The sequence below is a fragment of the Strix aluco genome, chromosome 25 (assembly GCF_031877795.1).
Source record: "Strix aluco isolate bStrAlu1 chromosome 25, bStrAlu1.hap1, whole genome shotgun sequence".
Taxonomy (NCBI): domain Eukaryota; kingdom Metazoa; phylum Chordata; class Aves; order Strigiformes; family Strigidae; genus Strix; species Strix aluco.
In genome coordinates, this window is record NC_133955.1 from 3,249,044 (window position 1) to 3,274,973 (window position 25,930).

General features: G+C 66.3%; 4 protein-coding genes across 9 annotated transcripts; 3 read left to right on the top strand and 1 right to left on the bottom strand.

Moving 5' to 3' along the window:
• The first annotated feature begins 16 nt into the window (after positions 1-16).
• AMPD2 (adenosine monophosphate deaminase 2) lies at positions 17-11,693 on the top strand. Of its 5 annotated transcripts, XM_074850285.1 has the most exons (18): positions 1,115-1,305; positions 3,711-3,841; positions 4,089-4,219; positions 4,558-4,626; positions 5,268-5,379; positions 5,955-6,141; positions 6,229-6,370; positions 6,496-6,585; positions 7,625-7,754; positions 7,854-8,048; positions 8,223-8,354; positions 8,466-8,629; positions 8,773-8,899; positions 9,033-9,196; positions 9,280-9,400; positions 9,486-9,659; positions 9,893-10,003; positions 10,539-11,693. In XM_074850285.1, exons 1-18 carry the CDS (start codon positions 1,236-1,238, stop codon positions 10,752-10,754), a joined length of 2,466 nt encoding a protein of 821 aa, XP_074706386.1. In that variant the 5' UTR covers positions 1,115-1,235; the 3' UTR covers positions 10,755-11,693. The 5 variants fall into 5 exon arrangements, with proteins under 5 accessions (XP_074706387.1, XP_074706388.1, XP_074706384.1 ...); XM_074850286.1 differs by lacking the exon at positions 1,115-1,305 and adding an exon at positions 17-106 and having other exon boundaries at positions 5,955-6,370; XM_074850287.1 differs by lacking the exon at positions 1,115-1,305 and adding an exon at positions 1,059-1,110 and having other exon boundaries at positions 5,955-6,370.
• Positions 11,694-11,972: 279 nt separating this feature from the next.
• Positions 11,973-14,916, top strand: LOC141934529 (glutathione S-transferase 2-like). 2 transcript variants are annotated; one of them, XM_074850047.1, is made up of 8 exons: positions 11,973-12,077; positions 12,237-12,312; positions 12,764-12,828; positions 12,913-12,994; positions 13,066-13,166; positions 13,408-13,503; positions 13,587-13,697; positions 14,728-14,916. In XM_074850047.1, exons 1-8 carry the CDS (start codon positions 12,042-12,044, stop codon positions 14,821-14,823), a joined length of 663 nt encoding a protein of 220 aa, XP_074706148.1. In that variant the 5' UTR covers positions 11,973-12,041; the 3' UTR covers positions 14,824-14,916. The 2 variants fall into 2 exon arrangements, with proteins under 2 accessions (XP_074706148.1, XP_074706149.1); XM_074850048.1 differs by lacking the exon at positions 14,728-14,916 and adding an exon at positions 13,785-14,156.
• Positions 14,917-16,038: 1,122 nt separating this feature from the next.
• On the top strand, positions 16,039-18,483 carry LOC141934536 (glutathione S-transferase Mu 1-like). The gene is made up of 8 exons (XM_074850055.1): positions 16,039-16,117; positions 16,430-16,505; positions 16,610-16,674; positions 16,784-16,865; positions 17,645-17,745; positions 17,869-17,964; positions 18,067-18,177; positions 18,265-18,483. Exons 1-8 carry the CDS (start codon positions 16,085-16,087, stop codon positions 18,358-18,360), a joined length of 660 nt encoding a protein of 219 aa, XP_074706156.1. The 5' UTR covers positions 16,039-16,084; the 3' UTR covers positions 18,361-18,483.
• Positions 18,484-19,409: 926 nt separating this feature from the next.
• Positions 19,410-25,022, bottom strand: EPS8L3 (EPS8 signaling adaptor L3). Its single transcript, XM_074850310.1, is given in 24 exon segments — positions 19,410-19,656; positions 19,748-19,827; positions 19,928-20,050; positions 20,167-20,244; positions 20,455-20,578; positions 20,699-20,847; positions 20,984-21,078; positions 21,233-21,277; positions 21,370-21,429; positions 21,432-21,483; positions 21,572-21,661; positions 21,663-21,717; positions 22,330-22,467; positions 22,868-22,944; positions 23,030-23,089; positions 23,702-23,824; positions 23,949-23,965; positions 23,968-24,040; positions 24,042-24,089; positions 24,091-24,105; positions 24,234-24,298; positions 24,382-24,458; positions 24,547-24,634; positions 24,860-25,022. Coding segments are annotated over 24 exon segments (2,142 nt in total).
• Between the last annotated feature and the right edge of the window lie 908 nt (positions 25,023-25,930).

The window sequence follows — 25,930 nt, forward strand, 5'->3', positions numbered from 1 at the left end:
GTGCTCGGTGGGGACACAGCCCCGCACCCACCCAAACGCCTCCCCAGCACCCACCCGAACCCATCCCCGTCCCTCCAGGCCGCGGCACCGGGGGCCACCGGCGCAGGTAGGGACACGCGGGGATCGGGGACACACGCGCAAGGATGTGACACCCCCGACACCCCCACAGCTGGGTCCTGCTTCTGGGGTGAGGGGGGGGGGGTCCCCTGTATGATGGTGCCTCCAACTTGGCTGGCGGGTAAGGGGGGGTTGGGGGGGGCTGTGGGGGTCACGCCCTGTGCTGTTACCCCACGGGGACATGCTGAGGCCCCCCGGCCCCCCCTTGCAGGATCGGGGAGGGGGCTGGTGATGGAGTGTGAGTCCCCTCTTTTGGGGTGCGGTACCCCACCCCCCTCGGGGGGGGGTGATGCCCTATTTTGGGGGGTACAGGCTCTTTTTGGGGGGGTACAATGTCTAAGGGGGGGGGTGATGGTCCGTGCTGGGGGGCGCAGCGCCCACCCTGGGGAGGGGGGTGCCCGTCCCGGGTGTGGCGGGGGGTACGGAGCTGCTGCCGGGGGGGGGGGCCGCGGTACCCCGACTCTGACGGGGATGATGCCTGTCTCTGCGGGGGGGCGGGGAATAACACCCTGTCTTGGGGGGGTGGGGGGGGGCAATGCCTGTCTTGGGGGGGGGGGGGGGTGATACCCTGTTGCTGGAGGTGCCGCTGCCATTTTGGGGGGGGTCAATACCATCTCTCGGGGGGGTGAACGCCCCTCCTGGACGGGGGGGTGTACGGTGCATGCCGGGGGGGGGGGGGCACGGCTGTCCCCAGCGGGGAGCGGGGAGCTCAGCACCGCATCCCCAGGGCGCACAGCACCCGTGCCGGAGCGAACCCCCCCCCCCCCGCCCTTCGCCCAGCGCCGCAGCAGGGCTGGTTGCTCCGACAACCTTCTTCCTCCTCCTCCTCCTCCTCCTCCTCGGCCACATCCTCCTCCCGCCCCATCCTCTTCCTCGGCCGCGGCTTCCGGCCGGGCTCCGCCGGGGACTTTGGTCCAGCCCCGGGTTTCCTGCATCAATCATCAACCAGGGGAGGGAGCGGCAGCCATCGCCCGGCCCTGCCGCCCTGCTGCCGTAAGAGTCCCCGCGGGGCCCCCCCCGCCGCCGCCGCCGCCACCCCCGCGCCCGTCACCCTCCCCCTGTCCCTCGCCACCACCATCGCCACCACCATCGCCACCCCCGTCACCCCAGGAGCCGCCATGGCCTCGGCCGCCCCGGCCAAGTGCCCCTTCAAGAAGCGGGGCAGCCTGCAGGCCCCCAGCCCCGCAGGTGAGCCCCCCCCACCCCACCCCCCCGCCAACGACCCCGCCACCACGGCTGGGGCTGACCCGCCCCCCCCCCCCGCCCCAACTCCCAGCACCCCCCGGCACCGTGCCGGTAGCCCACGGGGTGGTCCAGGCCGCTGGTCACGGCAAGCCCGAAGGGGCGATGCTGCGGTGGAGGGGGGGGAGGTGGGGGGGCTGATGTGGGTGCTAAAGGAGGGGGGGGGCTTCAATCTGTCTGTATTTATTGGGGGGGGGGGGTGCTTTGGGGTGACGCGCCCATCACCGTGGCGTCTGGGCTGCTCAGCGGGCCCCTCCCGCCGCCGGGGGCTGAGGGGGGCCAGTGGTGTTGGGGTGTCCTGTGTGTGCCCCCCCCTCACCCCTCCTCTTCCTCCTCCTCCTCCTCCTCCTCCCCGGCAGCGCGGGGCGGGGTGGGGGGGGGCCTCTGCGGCGGAGCAGTGGCGCAGCGGGTGGTGTGTGCTGAGGAGGAGGAGGGGGGGGGGGGGGAAGAGCTGGGGCTGGGGGGGCTGCGGGGTGGTGGGACCCCCGCGGGGGGTCGGGGTGCTGGTGTTAGGGGGGGGGGGAGCGACTTCACGTGTCATCCTGGGGGTGGTCTCGTCTGGGGGTGACGGTGGCACAGGGTGTCGGTGGCACGGGGTGATGGTGGCACAGAGTGATGGTGGCACAGAGTGATGGTGGCACGGGGTGACAGTGGCATGGGGTGACGGTGGCACAGGATGACAGTGGCACAGGATGACAGTGGCACAGGGTGACAGTGGCACGGAGTGACGGTGGCACGGGGTGACGGTGGCACGGAGTGACGGTGGCATGGGATGATGGTGGCACAGGATGACAGTGGCACGGGGTGACGGTGGCACGGGGTGACGGTGGCATGGGATGATGGTGGCACAGGGTGACAGTGGCACGGGGTGATAGTGGCATGGGGTGTCGGTGGCACGGGGTGACAGTGGCACAGGATGACAGTGGCACAGAGTGATGGTGGCACGGGGTGATGGTGGCATGGGATGATGGTGGCACAGGGTGACGGTGGCACGGGGTGACGGTGGCACAGGGGGGGCGAGGTGGCACCTTGCAGCTGGCACCCAGCTGTCGCTGCTGCTGCTGAGGTGCCACCGGGGCTGCCCGAGGCTGTGGGTGGCACCAGGGTGGCAGGCGTGTCCCGAGTGGGTGGCACAGGGCGATGGGCATATCCCGGTGACACGGGGCACCCTTGGGTGTCACCGTGTGCCAGTCGTGCCCTGGGTGAGGCACATCCTGGGTGACACTGGTGCCATCCCTGCCCCGGGTGCCCCCAGCTGCCACCGCTGCCCGCCGCGGGTGGGCACCCCCAGGTACCTGGGTGGTGGGGAGACTGAGGCGGGGGGAGAGGGTGGCTCCGCCTGAAACGCTCTCGCACACGCGTGTGCGCCGGGGGGGGGGGGGGGGTGGGCAGGGAAGAAGCGCCCCCAGCCCAGCGCAACGTGCCTCAGTTTCCCCACCCCAAACCTCAGCAATGGGCCCATTCCAGTTTGGGTGACGCAGGGAGGATGCACTATGGGGGGCAAATGGGGTGGGGGGGCTCCTTGGAGGGGGCCAGGATGCCGGGGTTCACCCCCCCAAGCTGTGCTGGGTGGGTGGGGGCTCTTACTGGTGGCCCCAGTTTAACCAGTAGGGGTGCTGTGACGCTGGGGGGGGTGCTGGGGGAGTCAGGTCGGGTTCCCCTCCCCCCCCCCAACACACACTGCCCCCCCTCCCTGCACTCCGCGGGCCAGGTATGGGGGGGGGGGGGGGGGTGGGAAACCGCCCCCAGCACAGGCAGGAGCCAGGGATGCTCTGGGGGGGTCGGGGTGATGGGGTTTGTTTGCTGGGGAAGGCGGGGGGGGGGGGGGGGGGGGCGTTGCTTCTCAACCCTCCCAGTTTGGGGGTGCCCCCCCCTGGTTGTGCCTTTTGTGCTGGATTGAGGAGGGGGCAGGAGGATGTGGGGGGGCAGTGCTGGTGTTGGGGGGGGGGGGCAAAGAGGGTGGATGGAGCAGCCTGGCTGAGAGAAGGGGTGGGAGGGGGGAGTGTGTGGGGGGGATACCCCAGCATCCTGCCCTCCCACCATGCTGGGGGGGTCCTGCCCCCCCCATCTCTGAGCCCCTCGTTCACTAACGCTTCTGGCTTCTTATCCCCCCCCCACCCAGCCCCGCTGGGGACCCTCAGTACAGCAGAGGGAGGGGGTAGAGGGGTGGGGGGGGTCCCTCCTCCCCTTGAGCTGCCTCAGTTTCCCCATCACCACATCGGGGACCAGGATCCCAGTTCCTGGGGGGGGGGCGGGTGGGGGCTGTGGAAGGGCTGATTAACCCCTCCCTGCCCGGGAGGGGGGGTCAGGGCCCCCCCCCGCCCCAGCTCACACCATACCGGTGTCTGCAGAGTTGCGGGCTGGGCCGGGGTCCCGGCCCCTGCAGTCAGCGCGTTCCCTGCCCGGGACCCCCCATTGCCTGAAGCATTTCCCCGTGGACCTGCGCACCTCCATGGACGGCAAATACAAGGAAATCGCGGAGGTGGGTCCCGTGCACCGAGTTTGCCAGGTCTCGGGGGTGGGTGTGGTGGTGGGGGGGGTCTCACCTCCATCCTTTCCCCTCCCATCCTCTCCCACCCACCCCCCCAAACCCTCCTCCCTCACCTTTCCAGCTTAGTCTGGGGACACACACAGATACCGTGTCCCCCCCCCCCACCCCCGTGACCGTTCCCCTCCCAACCCTGCGGGCTGAGACCGGGCACAGCTCGTGACAGGGATGATCCGGGCAGGAGCTGTTCTGCCGCTCGCTGGCCGAGAGCGAGATGCGGACGGCGCCCTACGAGTTCCCGGAGGAGAGTCCCATCGAGCAGCTGGAGGAGCGGCGGCAGCGCCTCGAACGCCAGATCAGCCAGGACGTCAAGTAAGCTGGGGGTGGGGGGAGTCGTCGTGTCTCCCCCCCACCACGGGACGGGGATCCCCGCATGGGGACGGGCCACCCACCCCCCCCCCCCTCCCCGGGTGCCCCCGGGGCGGGGCTGTCGGTCCTCTGTGCCAGCTCTGTGTCCTCTCTCCCGTGGGTGTTGCGCTTGGTGTCCCTTTTTTTAATTCAGTTTTTCTGGTTTCTGTGTGTTTTTTGTTGTTTTCGGCATTAACGGGGTGTTTTCTCTCCCCGGCCCCTCTCTCCTCTCCCCCACCCTGACTGTCCCCCCCCCCCCAACCCCTCCCCACCCTGCCCCGTCGCTGCCTGCTTGTCCCCAGACTCGAGCCCGACATTTTGCTCAGAGCCAAACAGGACTTCTTGAAAATTGACAGTGCCACGGACTTACAGTGAGTGTCCGGCTCGGTGCCACCAGCCGGGGACACGGGGTGGGGTATCGGGGACCCCCCCCGGCCCTGCTCTAACCCGCCCCCCCCCCGCCAATCCCCCAAACACAGAGCTGAAAGGTCCCCACCCATCCGCTCTCGCTGGCACTGAAGGGGTTAATGCACCCAGGGAGGGGGTTAAGGGGGGGGATTTGGGGTGACATGGGGGGTCCCAGCCCCGCTGGTGGCACAGGACCCCATCCTGGCCCTGTCACCCCCCTGGATGGGGGGGTGTGATGCTGCGTGTCCTCCTCCCTCCTGTCTCCGCTTGGGAGTTGTCTCTGTCACGAGTTATTTCGTTCTCTGTCCTCCCCCCCCCCCCGCCCCCGCAACTTTTCGTTGTGCTCGTGTGGGGCTGAGGGGTGTGTCTGGTGGGGGGGGGGACACAAACCACTGTCTGTGGGGACGTGGGTGGCCCCTGGCTGCCCCGACAGGGTGGTGACATCCCTGGGGACATCATCACCCTCCTGCCACCCGTGGGGCTGGACACAGTCCCGGGGGCAGGTGCTGGTGCTGCTCCCGGCAATTATGGGGGGGGGACACAAGGACACTGGGATGGGGACAGACCGTGTCACCATCTCACCAGCCACCGTCTGTCCCCACAGGCTCTTCAAGGAGCAGAGCGAGGACCTGGTGGACCATGTCCCCAAGGAGCGGGAGGCGCTGCTGGAGCGGGAGTTCCAGCGAGTCACCATCTCTGGGGAGGAGAAGTGCGGGGTGAGCCCCCCCCTCAACCACCCCCCCACCCACTGGGACCAGGCGAGGGTCTTCGGGGTTGCTTTATTTTCACAAAATCACAGAATCCCAGAATCATCCAGGTTGGAAAAGCCCTTGAAGCTCCTCCAGCCCAACCATGAACCTCACCCTGACCGTTCCCAACTCCACCAGATCCCTCAGCGCTGGGTCAACCCGACTCTTCAACCCCTCCAGGGATGGGGACTCCCCCCCTGCCCTGGGCAGCCCATTCCAACGCCCAACAACCCCTTCTGCAAAGAAATCCTTCCTAAGAGCCAGTCTGACCCTGCCCTGGCGCAGCTTGAGGCCATTCCCTCTTGTCCTGGCGCTGGGTCCTTGGCTCAAGAGACTCATCCCCCCTCTCTGCACCCTCCTTTCAGGGAGTTGCAGAGGGCCAGGAGGTCTCCCCTCAGCCTCCTCTTCTCCACACTAAACCCCCCCAGTTCCCTCAGCCGCTCCCCATCAGACCTGTGCTCCAGACCCTGCACCAGCTCCGTTGCCCTTCTCTGGACACGCTCGACTCATTCAATGGCCTTTTTGGTGTCCCCCCTCCCCAGGTGCCCTTCACGGACCTTCTGGATGCAGCCAAGAGTGTGGTGAAGGCGTTGTTCCTGCGGGAAAAGTACATGGGTTTGTCGCTGCAGAGTTTCTGTAAAACCACAGCCCGGTACCTGCAGGAGCTCTCGGAGAAACCCCTGGAGACCCGCGGCTACGAGGAGGTGCCCGAGACCCCCGTGGCCGCCGGTGAGCGCGGGGTGCTGGGCTCTCCACGCTGGGTTTTGGGGGAGCCATTCGATGATGTATGTCTTGGTGGGTGTCTCCCGGCCGTAGATGCCCCCGTGCACCCCCCGTTCGCAGAGCAGCACCCCTACGAGACGTGGGACCCCCAGACCATGCCGGCTGATCTGGGCTTCGGGCTGAAGATGGTGGACGGCGTGGTGCACGTCTACACCAAGCAGGACCTCACCGACAAGTCAGTCGTGAGAAGGGCGGTTGCTCACTGGTGTGATGAGTTTGCCAGGGGGCTGCAGTGGGGGGCGTAGGGTGTTGGCGGGGGGGTCCCTGTATGTGACCCACCTCTGTCCCCCCCCACTCCAGGAGCACGGAGCTGGACCTGCCGTACCCCGACCTGCAGGAGTTCATCGCCGACATGAATTTCCTCATGGCTTTGATCATCAACGGGCCCATGTAAGGAGAAGGGTCCCGCTATGGGGGTGTCCTGGGGTGGGGTGGGGGGACACAGAGCCTTGGGGACAGCACCCGAGGACAAGTGCCAGGTCCTGCACTTGGGCCACAACAACCCCCTGCATGGCTACAGGCTCGGGGAGGTGTGGCTGGAGCTGTGTGGAAGAGAAGGGTCTGGGGGTTCTCATTGACGAGCAGCTGACCAGGAGCCAGCAGTGTGCCCAGGTGGCCAAGAAAGCCAACGGCATCCTGGCTTGTGTTAGAAATAGTGTGACCAGCAGAAGCAGGGAGGTGACAGTCCCCCTGTGCTCTGCACTGGTGAGGCCACACCTGGAGGGTTGTGTCCAGGTTTGGGCACCTCAATCCGAGAGAGATCTCGAGGGGCTGGAGCGAGGGCAGAGGAGGGCAACGAGCTGGGGAAGGGCCTGGAGAATAAATCCTGTGAGGAGCCATTGAAGGAGCTGGGACTGTTCAGTGTGAGGAGGAGAAGGTGAGGGGAGACTCATCACTCTCTACAGCTCCCTGAAAGGACGTTGTGGAGAGGTTGGTGCTGGTCTCTTCTCCCAGGGAATTAGTGACAGAACAAGAGGGAACGGCTTGAAACTGCAACAGGGGAGGTTCAGACTGGACATGAGGAACAAATGTTTTCCCGAAAGAGTGGTCAGAGAGTGGAATAGGCTGCCCAGGCAGGGGGTGGAGTCCCCATCCCTGGGTGTGTTTAGGGGCCGTTTGGATGAGCTGTGGGGGGATGTGGGGTAGGGGAGAACTTTGTAGAGTCGGGCTGAGGGTTGGACTCGATGATCCCGAGGGGCTTTTCCAACCTGAGTGATTCTGGGATTCTGTGACATGGCGGTGGCTATAACACATGGTGCAGCTCCCACATCCGTGTGTCCGTCCTTGCTCATGGTCACCATGCACAGGGAGAGGGGTCCAAGAGTCGGGACCTGCGTCCCCTCATCCTGGTGGGCATCAGCCCTTTTGGGACTGGATGTTCTCCCTCCCTAACACCCCCAAACTGATGCCCCCTCCCCGCCTCGGGCAGCAAATCCTTCTGCTACCGCCGGCTGCAGTACCTGAGCTCCAAGTTCCAGATGCACGTTCTGCTCAACGAGATGAAGGAGCTGGCGGCCCAGAAGAAGGTGCCCCACCGCGACTTCTACAATATCCGCAAGGTACCTGCCAGCTCATGGTGGGGGCGGGGGGGGGGTCTTGGCTTGGCCAAGGAGCTTGTGGAGGCTCTCGGGGCTTGAGCAGCACCTCTGGCCGTGCAGGTGGACACCCACATCCACGCCTCGTCCTGCATGAACCAGAAGCATCTCCTGCGCTTCATCAAGCGGGCCATGAAGAAGCACCTGGATGAAATCGTCCACGTGGAGAAGGGCAAGGAGCAGACGCTCAAGGAGGTCTTCGAGACGATGAACCTCACCGCCTACGACCTGAGCGTGGACACGCTGGATGTCCACGCGGTACGGGGGACACCCCCAAATCCTGGAGAGGCACGGGGCCCTCAGGGGTGGCGGATCTTCTTCAGGGGGTTGTCCCAGGGTGGGGTGGGGGATGCTGGTGGCTCTGGATAGGGATATTGTGGTGGCTCTGGGGTGACGAGGGGGTCTCAGCTCACATCTGCGTCCCCCTGCCAGGACCGCAACACCTTCCACCGCTTCGACAAGTTCAACGCCAAGTACAACCCCATCGGCGAGTCCATCCTGCGGGAGATCTTCATCAAGACGGACAACCGCGTCTCGGGGAAGTACTTTGCCCACATCATCAAGGTGAGCGGCCCTGATGGGTGACATCTCCCTCCCACCGATGCCCGTGGTGGCAATGCCACCCACATGCCGCTTCCCGGTGGCCGAGGGGTGACACACACCCCTCGCCGGCAGGAGGTGATGTCTGACCTGGAGGAGAGCAAGTACCAAAACGCCGAGCTGCGGCTCTCCATCTACGGCCGCTCCCGGGACGAGTGGGACAAGCTGGCCCGCTGGGCCGTCAACCACCGCGTCCACTCCAACAACGTCCGCTGGCTCGTGCAGGTGCCCCGGCTCTTGTGAGTAATGGGGAGGGGGGGGGCAGATACCCTCAACCGGGGCCGTGTCCTGGGTGGGGAGACCAAGGACACCCCAGTGATGGGTGGGGTGGGGTCGGGTGGGGTGGGACAGCCGGCTCTGAGTGGGGTCTGTCTCCCTGCAGCGATGTCTACAGGACGAAGAAGCAGTTGGCCAACTTCCAGGAGATGCTGGAGAACATCTTCCTGCCCCTCTACGAGGCCACCGTCCACCCCGCCCAACACCCGGAGCTGCACCTCTTCCTGGAGCACGTGAGCACACCACGTCCTGCTCCCCAGGGGGGGTTGACATGGGGGGACACCGGTGACACCCTAACTTGGACCCGGGGTGGGGGAGATCTACTGGAGGGGTGACCATCCCACCCCGGGGTTGTCTCTGCCGCAGGTGGATGGCTTCGACAGCGTGGATGATGAATCCAAACCAGAGCATCACATCTTCAACCTGGACAGCCCCTTGCCGGGCAACTGGGTGGAGGAGGACAACCCCCCCTACTCCTACTACCTGTACTACATGTACGCCAACATGACGGTACTCAACCACCTCCGACGGTAAGGACACCTCGGGGTCCCCGGTGCCTCCTGGGAGGGTCTTGGGGGGGGTCAGATGATGACAGGCAGCCCCCCCGTTGCAGGAAGAGAGGTTTCCACACCTTCGTCCTGCGCCCGCACTGTGGCGAGGCCGGTCCCATCCATCACCTCGTCTCGGGCTTCATGGTCTCGGAGAACATCTCCCATGGCTTGCTGCTCCGCAAGGTGAGAGGGGATGGGGGTGCCCGTGGGCGCTGGGGATGTGGCTGGGGGCCCTCCCCATCCTCACTCTGCTGTCCCCCCCTGCCAGGCCCCCGTCCTGCAGTACCTCTACTACCTGGCACAGATCGGCATCGCCATGTCCCCGCTGAGCAACAACAGCCTCTTCCTCAGCTACCACCGCAACCCCCTGCCCGAGTACCTCTCGCGGGGGCTCATGGTCTCCCTCTCCACCGACGACCCCCTGCAGTTTCACTTCACCAAGGTGAGTGGTTGTGAGGGTGGGGGGGTTCACAGGCCACCCCCCCTGCCCCTAAAAATGGCTACAGGGTGGCCACCAGCCAAGCCACGGTGATGGGACAAGGGTTGGTGGTGGCCGGCAGCGAGGCGATGCCCATGGGTGCTGATGGTCCAGAGAGGGTGGGAGAAGCTGGCGACCCCCATCCTCTCTTGAGGGGTGGCCCATGGGTGGGTGCTGAGTGTCGTCCCCCCCGCCAGGAGCCGCTGATGGAGGAGTACAGCATCGCCACCCAGGTCTGGAAGCTCAGCTCCTGCGACATGTGTGAGCTGGCCCGCAACAGCGTCCTGATGAGCGGCTTCTCACACAAGGTAACGCCCCCCAGGACCCCCCCCAGCCCCCTGCAGTGGGCGCTGGCAGCACCCAAGGGTGCAAGACTGGTGCAGGGTCTGGAGCACAGGTCTGATGGGGAGCGGCTGAGGGAACTGGGGGGGTTTAGTCTGGAGAAGAGGAGGCTGAGGGGAGACCTCCTGGCCCTCTGCAACTCCCTGAAAGGAGGGTGCAGAGAGGGGGGAGGAGTCTCTTGAGCCAAGGACCCAGCGCCAGGCCAAGAGGGAATGGCCTCAAGCTGCGCCAGGGCAGGGTCAGACTGGCTCTTAGGAAGGATTTCTTTGCAGAAGGGGTTGTTGGGCGTTGGAATGGGCTGCCCAGGGCAGGGGGGGAGTCCCCATCCCTGGAGGGGTTGAAGAGTCGGGTTGACCCAGCGCTGAGGGATCTGGTGGAGTTGGGAACGGTCAGGGTGAGGTTCATGGTTGGGCTGGAGGAGCTTCAAGGGCTTTTCCAACCTGGATGGTTCTGGGATTCTGTGAGGCAGCTGTGGGAGCTTCTCCTTGCTCTTCTCCCCAGGTGAAGAGCTACTGGCTGGGTCCCCACTACCTGAAGGAGGGTCCGGAGGGCAACGACATCCGTCGTACCAACGTCCCCGACATCCGCGTGAGCTACCGCTTCGAGACGCTGTGCCAGGAGCTGACCCTCATCACCCAGGCGGTGCAGACCGAGGAGCTGGAGACCATCCAGGAGGAGGACGCTCTCACCATCACCTCCACCCTGGGCACCCACTGATTCCACCCCCCGCCACCTCCCCGGGCTCCGGTGGGGACCCCTCTGTCACCCCGCATCCCTCCAGGGCTTTGCCGCCGTCCCCCTCCTGCTACCTCCCGCCCTGGGCAGGGGACGCTCCCCGCTGCTGTCCCCAGCGCCCCGCCGGTGCCACCGTGGCGGTCGGGGTCTGCTGGGTTCTCTCCGTTTCTTGTTTTTTTTGTTTTTTTTTTTTTGTTTGTTTGGTTTTTTTGTCCGTTTTTTGTTTTTTTTTTTTTTTTTTTCTTTAACGGGTGTCTCCTTGCCAGGCTTGGTGGCATGGGGACGAGGCTACAGGAGGTGACATGAGTGCAGGCACAGCCGGGGGGGTCCTGGCTTCACCTCCCGGGCTCAGGCCATGGTGACAGGTCAGGGGACATCGGTGCCAGGCATGGGGTCGTTGTAGGGGACCCAGCCCGGGAGCAGGGCCCGGGTCCTGATGCTTTTTAAACACCTGCCCCTCTCTCCGTCCACTTTCTCGCCCCGTGGGGACACACGGGGACACGCCACGCCGCACCCCAGGAACCCAAACCCGGGCTGTCTCGCACCCTCCCACGGGGGTGCCACATCGGTGGGGACACGGGGTCCTGGCTGGAGGGGACGGTGCCCGGTGGAGGATGGTCCATCCTCCTCGTCACTGCAGGGAGGAAGGCAAAGGGGCTGAGATGACGTGTGTCCCTGTCCCCCACGCTCCCAGGAGCTGTTTGTGGCCCGGATCGGGCTGGATGAGGCTTCTCCCTTCCCGGTGGGGCGTTACCCCGTGTCCCCCCCGCCATCCTGGTCCTGTCTCCCCCCGTGGTCCGGAGCCGGCGGCCAACGCTCCCAGGAAAACATGATGGCGACTACAAAAAAAAAAAAAAAAAGTTAAAAAACAAAAAAACCAACCAAGCAACCAAGCATGAAAAATAAAGTATTTAAGTAAAACGCTGAGATTTAAGCGTGGTGGGGGGGAGGTATCGCAGTCCCAGAGGGAAACTGAGGCAGCAAGAGGGTGGCCCCCCCCAGATTGCCGCCGTAGGGACACCCCCCTGCCCCCGTGGCTTGGCTTTGGGGACGGGGTGTCCCCCCGGGTTGGTGGGTGCCTGGGGCTGCTCCTGAGCGGCGAGTGGCAGCCCCAGCGCTGGCCACGGGCCCAGCGAGATGCCCTGGCACCCTGCCTGCGCCCGGTCACGGGAGCGGGGAGGGGAAAGGGGAGGGTGCTGGGTGGGGGGGGTCAGCCCCTCCGTCCCAGTCCACGTCCGTGTCCCCGCAGAGCCGCAGCTGGGTGCCACCATGGTGCTGATATTGGGGTACTGGGACATCCGTGGGGTGAGTGGGGATGGGGGGGAGGTGGGTGGCAATGCCTCACTGGGGGGGGGGGGAGAAATGGGGGGGTTCCACGGTGGGGGGATCCTGGGGGGGTGGGGAGCGCAAGGTGGGGGGTTGGTGGGTGCCAAAAAGTGGGTGCTGTGTGTGTCCCCCCCCCAGCTGGCCCACGCCATCCGCCTGCTGCTGGAGTACACGGGGACGCCCTACCAGGAGCGGCAGTACTGCCCCGGCCCAGGTGAGGGGGGCAAGTGGGGTGTCCCCCCCCCTCCATGTCCGTCCATCCCCTCCGGGACCCTCCTCACCCCACTTTGTCCTGGATCAGAAACCTGCCAAAGGAGAATCACACCCCCCCTGCCCCCCGCAACACTTCTCAGGGTGAAAGTGCAGCCTGTCCTCTTGCCCCCCCCCCCCCCCCCCCCATCCTCCTCCTGCCCAGGTGTGGGGGGGGCACCTCTGCCCCCCACCCTGCCCTGGACCTTGGCCCCTGCTCAAGGTCCTCCTTTATCTACCCGGAGAGGGGGGGGGGAAGGTGGGGGCACACGTGGCTGCCCCTGGAGCAGAGCGGGGACCCCCCCACTGTGCACCCCGCTCCACCCGTGAATTTGCTGTGGGTGGGATGAGTGGGGATGGGGGGGGTCTGGTGGAGCCCCCCCCCCCTCCAACTCTCTGCCCCCCCGCCCCTCCAGCCCCTGACTTTGACCCGAGTGACTGGACCAACGAGAAGGAGAAACTGGGCCTCGACTTCCCCAATGTAGGTGGTGGATGGGGAATGGGGGGGGGGGTGTGGGGAGGGGGCTGGGGGGGCACCGGGGCTGACCCCCCCCCCTTCCCGCAGCTACCTTATCTCATCGACGGCCCCACCAAGCTGACGCAGAGCAACGCCATCCTGCGCTACATCGCCCGCAAGCACAACATGGGTGAGTGATTTGGGGAGGGGGGGGGGGTCCCCAGGGTGGGGGCTGACGTCCCCCCCCCCCATCTCCTGCAGGCGGTGAGACAGAGGAGGAGCTGTGGCGCGTGGACGTGCTGCAGAACCAGCTCGTGGACTTGAGTAGGAGCTTCGCCCAGCTCTGCTACAGCCCCGACTTCGTGAGTACCCCCATGGCGGGGGGGGGCACAGGGGAAAGGACCCCCCCCCCCGGGGAGTCTCATCCCCAACTTTGGGGACATGGGGACAAGGGGAATCAAACCACAGGCAGCACAGGGAGTGCGTCGGGGTGCACCCCATGCCTGGGTGCAGTCAGGGGGTGATGCCCCTGGGTGCTGGGGGGGCTGGAGGGGGGGGGGGGGGGGAAACCCTCACCCCAACTCTGTGCCCCCCCCCGTGTAGGAGAAGCTGAAGGCGGCGTACCTGGAGCAGGTGCCGAAGAAGCTGCGGGAGCTGTCGCGGTTCCTGGGCTCCCGGCCGTGGTTTGCGGGGCAGAAGGTAAATGGGGGGTGCTGGGGGTTTTAGGGGGGGGTCGCTGTGAGGGCTGACCCCTCCCCCCCTTGTCGACCCCCCCCTCCCAGCTCACCTTCGTGGATTTTTTGGCCTACGACGTGCTGGACCTGCACCGCATGTTCGCCCCCGAGTGCCCCGAGCTGCAGGGCAACCTGGGCCAGTTCCTGCAGCGCTTCGAGGTGAGGGGGGACACCTGGGGACACCCCGGTGCCACCGGCCCTGTCCCTGACACTTCGGTGTCCCTGGTCCCACCCCTGGCACCTCAGTGTCCCCCAGCCCCATCCCCGATACCTTGGTGTCCACAGCCCCCTCCATATCCTTGAATCCCCAGTGTCCCCATCCCTGTCACCCCGGTGTCCCCATCTCTGTCACCACCCCTGACACCCCAAAGTCCCTGTCCCCATTCCTGACACCCCAGTGTCCCTGTCCCCATCCCTGTTCCCAACACCCTGGTGCCCCCATCCCCATCCCTGACACCCTGGTGTCCCCATCTCCATGGCCACCCCTGACACCTTGATGTCCCTGTCCCCATTCCTGTCACCCCAGTGTCCCCATCCCTGAACACCCCAGTGTCCCCATTCCTGACACCCCATTGCCCTCATCCCTGACACCCCGGTGCCCCCATTCCTGTCACTCCAGTGTCCCCATCCCCATCCCTGACACCCCAGTGTCCCCATCCCTGACACCCCAGTGTCCCCATCCCTGTCACCCCAGTGTCCCCATCCCCGTCACCCCAGTGTCCCCATCCCCATCCCTGACACCCCAGTATCCCCATCCCTGTCACCCCAGTGCCCCCATCCCCATCCCTGACACCCTGGTGTCCCCATCCCTGTCACCCCAGTGTCCCCATCCCCATCCCTGACACCCCAGTGTCCCCATCCCTGTCACCCCAGTGTCCCCGTCCCCATCCCTGACACCCCGGTGTCCCCATCCCTGTCACCCCAGTGTCCCCATCCCCATCCCTGACACCCCAGTGTCCCCATCCCTGTCACCCCAGTGTCCCCGTCCCCATCCCTGACACCCCGGTGTCCCCATCCCTGTCACCCCAGTGTCCCCGTCCCCATCCCTGACACCCCAGTGTCCCCATCCCTGTCACCCCAGTGTCCCCATCCCCATCCCTGACACCCCGGTGTCCCCATCCCTGTCACCCCAGTGTCCCCATCCCCATCCCTGACACCCCGGTGTCCCTGTCCCGTCTCCCCCCCGCAGGCGCTGGAGAAGATCTCTGCCTACATGAAGTCGGGGCGCTTCCTGAAGACCCCCGTTTTCTGGCGCACGGCGAAGTGGTGCAGCACCAAGGAGTGAGCGGGGTGCCCCCCCCGCCCCGAGCCCCCCCCCCGAGCTCCCAGCCCCCTCCCCTGCAGAATAAATCGGGGGGGGCTGCCCCCTTGCATGGCTCTTGCGTGGGGTGCATTGAGCTGCTGTGGGGGTGCTGGGAAGGGTGGGGGGGGGCCTGTGGGGACCCCCCATTTTGTGGGAGTGACTCCTGGGGGGGTAATAGGGGAGGGGGGAAGCCATTCCCCCCATGTCCCCCCCAGGATAAGGGGGACCCTCCGTGGAGACCACAGGCCCAAGGGGGGGGCTATGCCCCTCAGGATAATGAGACCCCCATGCAGCTTAGGGGGGCTGAAAGGGGGGGACCCTTTTGCAGCTTGGGGGGGGGGGTCACAGAGGGACCCATGCCCCCCAGGATAAGGAGGTCTGTCATGCGGACTGGGGGACCCCTGCTCCCCAAAGCCAGGGGGACCCCCATGCAGTCCAGGGGGCTGCAAGGCAGGGTTTACCCCCCCCCCCCCGAAGATAAAGGGGACTACATGGAGCTTGGGGGGTGCAAAGGAGGCCTCATGTGTGTCCCCCCCCCATGCAGACTGGGGGGTCAAGGGGGGGCCTATGTCTTTCCCAGGACTAGGGGACCCCAAGGCACACTGGGAGGGTCCCCCTCAAGGATAAGGGGGGGTTGCCCACGCACCCTGGGTGACGTAAAGGGGGAAATCGTGCCCCCCCTGGGTAAGGGGGACCCCCCCGTGCAGTGGAGGGTGGTGCAGAGGCCCCAAGACACACTGGGGGGGGCAAGGGGGGGGACATGCCCCTCAGGATAAGGGGGGGCCCCACGTGCATCTGGGAGAGGTTTTAAGGGGGGTCCCCGTGCCCCCCCCCCCAGCATGCGACGGCTCTCATCCAGACTGGGGGGGCCGTGCTCCCCGAAGACGGGGGGGGGGATCCCCATGTACCTTGGGGAGGGGGGGGGAATGCCAAGGGTTCCCCCATGAGCCCCCAGGATAAGGGGGACCCCCTTGTGGGGGGGGCTTGTAGACCCCCCCAGGATAAAGAGCACCCCAATACAAACAGGGGAGCCCCGTAATCCCCCGGGGGGGGGGGGGGGGGGGGATGATAATACCCCTCTTCTCCAGCCGCACACAGCCCCGTGTCCCTTTAAGACCCCCCCACCCCGGTTAAGCCCCTCCCCCGAGGAAGGGGCGGGGCGAGGCCGCCGGGGGGGGGGCGTTACGCGGCCGGGGGGGGGCGTTACGCGGCGGGGGGGCCCCAGCGATCGGCGCGCGCGGCCATGGCGGTGTTGGGCTACTGGGACATCCGCGGCGTGAGTGGGGCTGGGGGGGGGGGCTGCACCCCCCGCCCGGGGGGGCCCTTCTCCTGGGGGGGGGGGGGGTGCAGCGGCCTGACCCCCCTCCCCCCGTGCATGGGCTTCCCCCTGATTTTGGGGAGGGGGGCTGCGGGGGGGTCCCCTGGTCTTGCGGGGGGTCCCCGTGCATTTGGGGGGGGGGGTGCGTTGTTTTTGGAGGCACCCAGAGGGTTGGGGGGGGACGACTGGGGGGGGGGGGCGGGGCTCGCCCTCCTCCGTGCCTCAGTTTCCCCATTTTGGGGGTTACTGATCGCTGTCCCCCCCCCCCAGCTCGCCCACGCCATCCGCCTGCTCCTGGAGTACACCGAGACCCCCTACGAGGACAAGCTGTACAGCTGCGGGGAAGGTAAGGGGGGGGCCGGGGGGGTCCCCACGCCCCCTTCAAGCTCTCTGGTTTTCAGGGGGGGACACGGTGTCACCCAACACACCCCCCCCTCCCGCTCCTTCCAGCTCCCGACTACGACAAGAGCCAATGGATCAACGAGAAGGAGAAGCTGGGGCTGGACTTCCCCAACGTAGGTGGCCTGGAGGCAGGGGGCTGGTTATGGGGGGTGGGTGTCCTGGTGGCCCTGAGCCCTGGTGGCCCCGAGCCCTGGTGGCCCCATGCCTTGGTGTCCCCTCCAGCTCCCTTACTTCATTGATGGCACCACCAAGCTCACGCAGAGCAACGCCATCATGCGCTACATCGCCCGCAAGCACAAGATGTGTGAGTGCTGGGGTGGGGCTTGGGCTTGGAGTTGGGGTTGGGCTTGGACTTGGGGTTGAGTTTGGGATTGGATTTGGAGCTGGGGTTGGGCTTGGAGCTGGGGTTGGGCCTGGGTTTGGGGTTGGGTTGAGCTTGGGTTTGGAGTTGGGGTTGGACGTGTATTTGGGGTTGGGCTTGGATTTGGGGTTGGGGTTGAGCTTGGGGTTGGAGTTGGGGTTGGACTTGGAGCTGGGGTTGAGCTTGGAGCTGGGGTGGGGGTTGGACTTGGAGTTGGGGTTGGACTTGGAGTTGGGTTGGGCTTGGAGTAGGGTTGGGCTTGGATTTGGGGTTGGACTTGGAGTTGGGGTTGGACTTGGAGTTGGGTTGGGCTTGGAGTTGGGGTTGGACTTGGAGTTGGGTTGGGCTTGGAGTTGGGGTTGGACTTGGATTTGGGGTTGGGCTTGGAGTTGGGGTTGGACTTGGAGTCGGGTTGGGCTTGGAGTTGGGTTGGACTTGGAGTAGGGTTGGACTTGGAGTTGGGGTTGGACTTGGAGTTGGGTTGGGCTTGGGGTTGGGCTTGGAGTTATTTAGTCTTGGGCTTGGAATAGAGTTGGGTTTGATCTTGGAGTTGGGTTGGGGTTATGTTGGGGTTGAGTTTGGGCTTAGAGTTATTTGAGTTTGGGGTTGGAATAGGTTTGGGCTTGGACTCGGGTTGGGGTTAGGCTGGGTTGGGTTAGGCTGGGTTGGGGTTAGGCTGGGCTGGGGGACACCCCCCCAGCGCTGCCCCCCCGCCCCCGCAGGCGGCGAGACGGAGGAGGAGATCCTGCGCGTGGACATGCTGGAGAACCAGATCATGGATTTCCGCATGAGCCTGGTGATGGTCTGCTACAACCCCGACTTCGTGAGTGTCCCCTGCGCGGGGGGGGGGTGACCCTTCCCCTCCCGGGCTTGTGTCAGTGTTGGGGACCCCACTCGGGGTTGTGGGGGGGGCCCAGCCTCACCCCTCCACCCCTCCCTCCTGCAGGAGAAGCTCAAGCCGGGCTACCTGGAGCAGCTGCCGGGCAAGCTGAAGCTCTTCTCCAACTTCTTGGGGGACAGAAAGTGGTTTGTGGGGGAGAAGGTACCACCGGGACCCCCGAGGGGGGCAGGGGGGGATGGGGAGGGGGTTTGTCCCCACGCTGGTCCTCACGGCGTGTGTGTGTCCCCCCCGTCCCCCCCCCAGCTCACCTTCGTGGACTTCCTGATGTTCGATGTGCTGGAGCAGAACCGCATCTTCGAGCCCAAGTGCCTGGAGCCCTTCAAGAACCTCAAGGACTTCATGGATCGTTTTGGGGTGAGCTGGGCCACCCCCCCCGGGCATCACCCTCCCCGGGGTGGGGGGGGTACAGGTCTGTGACCCCCCCTTTCCCCCCCCCAACAGGCCCTGGAGAAGGTGGCTGCCTACATGAAGTCCAGCCGCTTCCTCAAGATGCCCATCAACAACAAGATGGCCAAGTGGGGCAACAAGAAGGAGTAAGGGGGGGGCAGGGGGGGTCCTGACCTAACCCCACCCCCCCCCAGCACCCTCCGTCGTGGGGTGGGGTGGGCACCGCTGGCGTGAAGCCCCCCCCCGACACAATAAAGTGTTTTAGTTGTGGCACCCTGAGCCCCCTCACGGAGCGCTGCGGGCTGGGTGGGGGGGGCACCGAGCTTGCCCCCACCCTTCGTGGGGGGGCTGGTGGGTGTGGGGTGAGTGGGGGCATCTCTACTGCCTCAGCCCTCCCCCCCATAACCTTGGCTTGGATGGGGTTGGGGGGGGGGGCACAAGCTCAGCCCCGCCCCCCCCCCATTAGCTCATTCCTGCCCGCTAATGAGGCAGCGCTGATGAAGTTGGGGGGATGGGGGGGGGGGGATTGGTGCCCTGCGACCCCCCCGCAGCGCAGAGCGGGGGGGGGGGGGGGCTGGGGACAGCCCTGTCCCATAGGCCCCTCGCTGCCACCACCCCCTGGGCACGGCGGGGGGGGGGGTGGGGGGGGCTGCCCACGATGGGGACCCTGAGGAGTCCCTTGGGTGCTGCTGGGCAGGTCCTCACTGGGTGGGGGTGGCACCCCGTGTCCCCCTCCCTGCCCTGTCCCTGCCCCCCCTCCCTGCCCCCCCGGGGTGGCCCCACTGGTGACACAGGGGCAGTGGGGTGTGTCCCCCCCCCTTGCAGACCCTTTACTCTTCACTCTTTATTTTCCACAGCCATCGCTTTACATTTTGTGGGGTGCACACACATTTCACCGTGCCCGGCCCCCCTCGGGGGGGGGGCTGCCCACCCCCCCCACTTCCCTGCCAGGGTGGGGGGGGGATCCAGCAGCACATCTCCTGGGGGGGGGTCCCCAAAAGCCCTCCAGCACCGTCTTATGTCACCCGTGGCTTTGAGGGGGGACGTGTCCCCTAACCCCCAGGGTGTGGCTCACCATTTTGGGGGGGCCAGGCGGGATGGGGGGTGTGGGGTGTCCCGTGCCCCCCCCTCATCCTGCAGTGCCTGGGGGTGCTCCATCCTGGGAGGGGCGTGGTGGGGACAGTTGGGGACACGGTGCCTCAATCCCTGGGACCCATCTGCAGAGAAGGGGAAGGGAGAAGCAGTGGGGGGGTGGGGGGGGGACCCCAGGGTGGGGAGGGGGGCACAGGGCTTGGAGGGGGGGGGTCCCTCACCCCCAGGGACGTCCTGGCGGAGGAGAGCTTGAAGAGGACTCGCCGCCACTCCTCGGGGCAGACGGCTTGGAGCTCCTCTGGGCTCATCTGCAGCAACTGGTGCCCCCCCAGCACCCCCAGACACCGCACGGTGCTGCGGAGGGACAGATGGGGGTGAGCAGGGCAGCCCCCCCCCGCCTCAAATGAAACATGGGGCGGGGGGGGGCGCTCAGGGGTTCACCTACATCCGCGAGAAGCCCTTGGCCTTCAGCCAGGCTGTCACCTCCGCCGGCGAGGAGTTGGGGTGCAGTTTAGGGGGGCTGTCCTGGAGCGGGGGATAAGAGGAAGGGAACAGCGGGGTGGCCCCCTGACACCCCCTCTTGGCAGTGGGGGTGCAGGGAGGGGGCGGGAGAGGGGGCACCCACCTGGCTGGCGCTGTGTCCCCCCCCATTCCCCCGCCCCAGCGGCTCCAGGATGTTACTGGGGACGTAGCCCTTCTCCCCCCGGTTGTCCTGCACCAGCCACCACTTTTTCCGCTGGTCCAGGACCTGGGGGGTGTGGTGACAAAAGGGGAGGGGGGGGCAGCACCCTGCTGTCACCCCCTTTCCAGGACCCCCAGCAGGCAGGGTGGGGGTCCCCACTCCATCCTCCCCAGGAGCTTTACCTGCAGCGTGTCCCCCATCCTGATGCTCAGCTCCTGCGGGTTCCTGCCCTGAAACTCGTACAGGGCTCGGACCAGCCCCTGGGCGGGGAAGGGGGCCCTGGAGATTTTTTTTTGGAGGGGGGGGGAGAAGCACTCAGCCAGGGGCTGAATCCTGCCCCCCCCCCCCCCCCAGCATCCGCGGGGCAGCGGGAGCACTTACACTTGGCCGGGATTGTCCCTCCGGCCGGTGACCGGCGACTGCGCGGGGAGCGGAGAGAAGGGCGAGTGTTGAGAGCGAGTTGGGGAAACTGAGGCAGGCGGTGGGAGATCCTGAGCCCCCCCCGGCTGTCCCTGCTCCACGGGGGGGGGCAGCCACCCATCTGAGAAGACGGGGATGTAGCCGGGCACCAGCTCGCCGTTGGGGTACTCTGCCCTGCGACGGGCAGGAGAAAGCCAAGGTGGGTGGTGTGGTGGTGTGACCCACCCCCCCCAGACCTCCCCAGGGCTGGACCCCCCCCCCCCCCCAACTCGATGTGGGGGGGCTGGACCCCACCTGGTCTTGTTCCAGGCGATGCCCAGGCTCTTCCAGGTGCCGTAGTCATCCTGGTGCAGGGTCTTCTCCAGCAGCTCCACCGCCTCTGGCACCAGCAGCGGGGCCTCCACCGCCGGGGCCAGGCTGGGGCTGGGGCAGTGGTCCAGGACCTGCTGGTGGTGGTGATGGAGCAGCACCCCCCCATACCTGCGCCCCCCCCCACCTCTGCAACCCCTTGGGGAGGGGGGCAAGAGCCGCTGGTCACCCCTGGGTAAGGGGTTGGGACCCATTTTTGGGGGCACTCACGAAGGAGAGGGCTGTGAAGATGAGACGCAGCAGCTCGGAGGGATCTGGTTCCTGCACATGCTGGTGGGTCCTTCCCTGTGTGGAGAGAGGAAAAGGTGTCCCCACGCAGCCCCCCCATCCCATGCAGCCCCCCCATCCCCACGCAGCCCCCCAGCCCAGCAGTAGAGCAGGCAGGGACATGCCAGGGGTGCCCACGAGCCCTGGGGTCACATCCAGCCCAACGGGACCTACCATGAGGTGAAGGCGTATTTCACCTTCTGGAAAAGTCCGTGTACTCGTCCTTGGAGGGCAGCGCTGGGGGGGCAGAGAGGGGGAGCTGGCACTGGGATGGCCCCCCCCGGAACCCCTGCCAGCCCCTCTCCTGGGGCACAGCCCTCCCTCACCACCTTTGTTCTTCTTCTTCTTCTTCTTCTTCTGGTTGGTGGTGTTGACCAAGCCAAGGCTGTCTTCAGCTGGACCACGAAGAGGTCCAAGTCGTTCAGCACGTGGTTGAGGACCTCCTGCGGGAGCAGGATGGACCCGGTGGGTGCTGGTGGGGAGGGCTGGGGTGTCCTGTCTGAGGTGGGGGAGATGGGGGGTGGGACTTACAACATCTCTGTCCACGCTGGACGTGACCTGGCCTGGGGGGTTGGTCCATGGCATCTGCTGGGTGTCCTGCAGGCCTGGTGACAGAAGAGGGAGGGTCCCAGCTCTGCTGCCCATTACCCCGCTCCCACCCCCTGCTCCTGGGAAAACTGAGGCACAGAATCCCAGAATCCTCTCGGTTGGAAAAGCCCTTGAAGCTCCTCCAGCCCCACCATGAACCTCCCCCTGACCGTTCCCAACTCCACCAGATCCCTCAGCGCTGGGTCAACCCGACTCTTCAACCCCTCCAGGGATGGGGACTCCCCCCCTGCCCTGGGCAGCCCATTCCAACGCCCAACAACCCCTTCTGCAAAGAAATCCTTCCTAAGAGCCAGTCTGACCCTGCCCTGGCGCAGCTTGAGGCCATTCCCTCTTGTCCTGCCGCTGGTTCCTTGGCTCAAGAGACTCCTCCCCCCTCTCTGCACCCTCCTTTCAGGGAGTTGCAGAGGGCCATGAGGTCTCCCTCAGCCTCCTCTTCTCCAGACTAAACCCCCCAGTTCCCTCAGCCGCTCCCCATCAGACCTGTGCTCCAGACCCTGCACCAGCTCCGTTGCCCTTCTCTGGACACGCTCGAGTCATTCAATGCCTTTTTGGAGTGAGGGGCCCAAAACTGAACACACTCATCGAGGGGCGGCCCCACCAGTGCCGAGCACAGGGGTCAGATCCCTCCCCTGTCCCTGCTGGCCACGCTGGTGCAGATACAGACCCCACCCGAGACTCACCGTAGTCCGAGGAGGGCAGCCCCCGCTGGGGGGGCGCGTGTGAAGTCGGGTTCGGGCATCTCTGCCCACTGCTCCGGGGCCGTGTAGGGACCCTGCGTGTACGGGGGGGCTGGGCCCAGTGGCATGTCCAGGCTGCTCCTGGGCAAGAGGGATGGGGAGTGGGGCTGAGCCTGGAATGTGGTACGGGGTGGGGGGGGGTTGTCTGTGTCTGTGGGGGTCAGGTAGGAAGGGGGCTGAGCCCAAGGATGGGGTATGGGGGTCTGTGCCCATGGGTGTGGGGTAGGAGGGGGGCTGAGCCCTTGGTGAGGGGGCTGAGCCAGGAGCTGGGGTACTGGGGTAAAAGGGGGGATCCACTCCCCAGGAGGGTGAGGGGGGATCTCTGCCAAGAGGGAGGAGGAAAGCAGGCAGAAGGGGTCTGTGCCCACAGAGGGTCTCTTTGGGGGATGAGGGGGGCAGTGTGGGCTTATCTTCCCCCCAAGACCCATCACAACTTGGGGGGGGGGGCAGACTTGGGGGACCAGTCCATGCACCCCCTTACCTCTGCCCATACTGACTCCTCTGCTCCTCCTTCCACTGCTTCAGCAGCTTCTCCAGGCTGCTCTTCAGCATCTCTGCCTGGTACAGACCCAGCACCATCAACCCCCCAATCCTGAGGCGCTGCCCACCCCCCATCCAGCCCCCCCCTACCCCCAGGACTCACCCCCAGACGCTCGCACTGGAAGAGCAGGACGCTGGTCCCGGGGGGCTCCGCTCCTGCACGCTGTTAGGGGGGGGCTGGATGGGGGGTGGGCAGCGCCTCAGGATTGGGGGGTTGATGGTGCTGGGTCTGTACCAGGCAGAGATGCTGAAGAGCAGCCTGGAGAAGCTGCTGAAGCAGTGGAAGGAGGAGCAGAGGAGTCAGTATGGGCAGAGGTAAGGGGGTGCTGGGGCGTGGGGGGCTTGTAGGGTTGTGGGTGTGTAAGGGTTAAGGGGGGGTGGTGGGGTGGCACAGTGAGGGGAGTATCAGGTTTTTTGGGGGTGCTGAGTCTCGGGGGAGTGGTGTGGGGTAGGGTTGTGGGTGCCGGGTTTGTAGGGGTGCGTGGGGTTGGGGGGTGGACATGGTTATGGGGGGTGCAAGTGTTATAGGGGTGCAGGGGGTGGTGTTGCGTGCCAGGGCCAAGGGGGGGTGCAAGGGGTGTGGGGGTACTCAGGTTATGGGGGTGTCATAGGTGGGGGAATACCGGATTTGGGGGGCGGTTGGGTCCAGGATGGGTGTCAGGCCAAGGTGGGTGCTATGGCCAGGGGGTGCTACGGTTGGGGGTGCAGGGGGGGTGCCAGGGCTGGGGGGGGGGGTGTTGGAGGCTGATGTGCAAGCTGGGGTGAAGGGGGGTACCAGGATCGTGGGGTGCCATGGCTGGAGTGGGGTGTCGGGGCCATTGGGTGGGGTCAAGGGCCATTTTGGGGGGGGGGATGCCTGAGTTATGGGCGGGTGCCACAGCTGCAGGGGGTGCCACAGCTGGGGGAACACCAGATTTATGGGGGTGCTGGGTCCGCAGTGGGTGCCATGGCCAAGCTGGGTGCCCTGGCTGGGGAGTACCAGGCTTTTGGGGGTGCCCTGGCCCTGGGAGGGGGGTGTGTACCTTGCTCTCCACATCCTCAGCACCACTTCCTGGTCCTTGACTTGCAGGATGAGATCCTGCCCCCACACCGTCCCCTGAGCCTCCAGCACCCTTCAGGCGCGCCAGGCAGTCCTGGGTGCTGCGGACGTCCCTCTCCAGGCGCCATCGTCAGCAGGTGCTGGGGTGGGGGGAGGGCGACACACAGCACCGGGGGGCACCGGGTGCCCTGTGACCCACCCACACTCTGCCAACGGAGCGAGGCACCTTAGGAAGGTGCTCGGGGGTAGTTGTGGGGGGGTCTCCTACCTCAACGTGGTGCTGGAAATCGCTTTGGGGCTTGAGCAGGGTCTGGCTGTAGTCCTTGCGCTGGTCTGCGGGGACACGCGGGGTCAGGGGACGGGGACAGGTTGGGGGAGTGGGAGCAGGGGGGTTTTGGGGTGCAGACCTCACTCACTGTAGATAGCTTTTTCCCGCTGGGGCGGACGAAGCTGTTGGCCCGTTGGAGCGCCAGAGCTGTCGTCGTATTCATTCCTGGATGGACAGACGGACGGACTGACCGTCGTGCCCTGCGGTGTGGTCCCCTCTTGGGGAGCCCTCGGGGGGTCCCCAGGGTACTCACCGGGGCGGGGGGTTGCTCCAGTGGCCGAAGGGGGTCTCCCATCTTGCCGGGGGGCAATAACAGCTCGATGCTGCTATGGGGTCCTGGGCTGGACACACGGTCCCTGTGTCACCCCCAGCGTGTCCCCAACCACCCGGAGCCCCCCAGAACGGTGGCATCACCCCGGTCCCCAGCAGGACCCCCCCCTGCCCACCCACCCCCCAGCCATCCTGTCCCATCCCAACCCCGCGGGGTTCACCCAGCAGCCGGAGCCACCCAGCCCCCAACATGTCACCAAGTGGGGGGGTCCCTGTTCCGGGGTGCCCCCACTCACCCCAATCCCGGTGCCGCTGGCTCGGCCGCCGGGGCTGGGAGTGCGCAGCGGAGGGTGGCACGGGTGGGGGCAAGGCCTTGACGTCGGCACCGCACCCGCCTGCTCTTTGCCCGATGGCGTCTGCTTCAAGGCGGGGTTGGGGGGGGGACACACACAACGACATGGAGAAGGGGGGGGACAACCACCTGGCACAGCCCCCACCGCCCACCGCTCACCCTGGGGTGCCCACCCTGCCCTCCGCTCAGGGACACCCAGGTGGGCTGCAGCCTGGAGAGGGCAGGGTGCCCCCCACCCCAAGGCCATCCTGAACCCCCCCCCCCGGGGCTGAGCCTTGGTGACGCCCCACATGGCAGCACCCAACCCTCTCTCCCACAGACCTCTGTGCCTGTGCCCGGCGGGTAACCCCGGGCTCGCCCCGAAACTGGGAAAACCCTTCCAGGGTGGTTTGTGCCAAGGAAGGGGCTGGATCCGGCGTGCGGGGCCGTGACCTTGGTACGGCTGGGGACAGCAGGGTCACGGTCCCCAGCGCCGTGGGGGCACCCCCGCCCCTGGGTGCCCAGCCCTGCTCCATCCCGCAGGGTCCCCGCTGCAGGAGCCGTCCCTGGGCACCCCCAGGATCATCGGGGAGAGCTCCAGCCCCAGTCTGTGTCCCTCCCCCCCCCCCCCCCCCCTCGAGCTGGGGGACACTGGGTGGCTACGGTGTGACTGGCACTGGCCAGGGATTGGGGACCGGGGTGACCTGCTGGCCCTCCTCCCCTGGCACAGTGAGGTGGCTTTTGGGTTCATTTTTGAGCCTTTTGGTTTTTCTGCGCTGGTCCTGGTGCAGCTTGGGAGGGGTGATGGGATGGGTGGGCTGTAGCCACTGTGTCCCCAAGGGCATCACTGGCTGTGCGGGGTGCCCCCCCGGCCCCCCAAGCTGTCACACCCCGGCTGACCCTCTCTCTCCATTTTCTTTCCATGTTTTTGGGCCAAACTGGCCCCACCGACTCCAGGACCTCGTACCCGAGAGCGTCACACGGAGCAGGCGGTGACACCCCTTGGGGGGGGGGGTGTTCGGGGACCGTCAGTGGA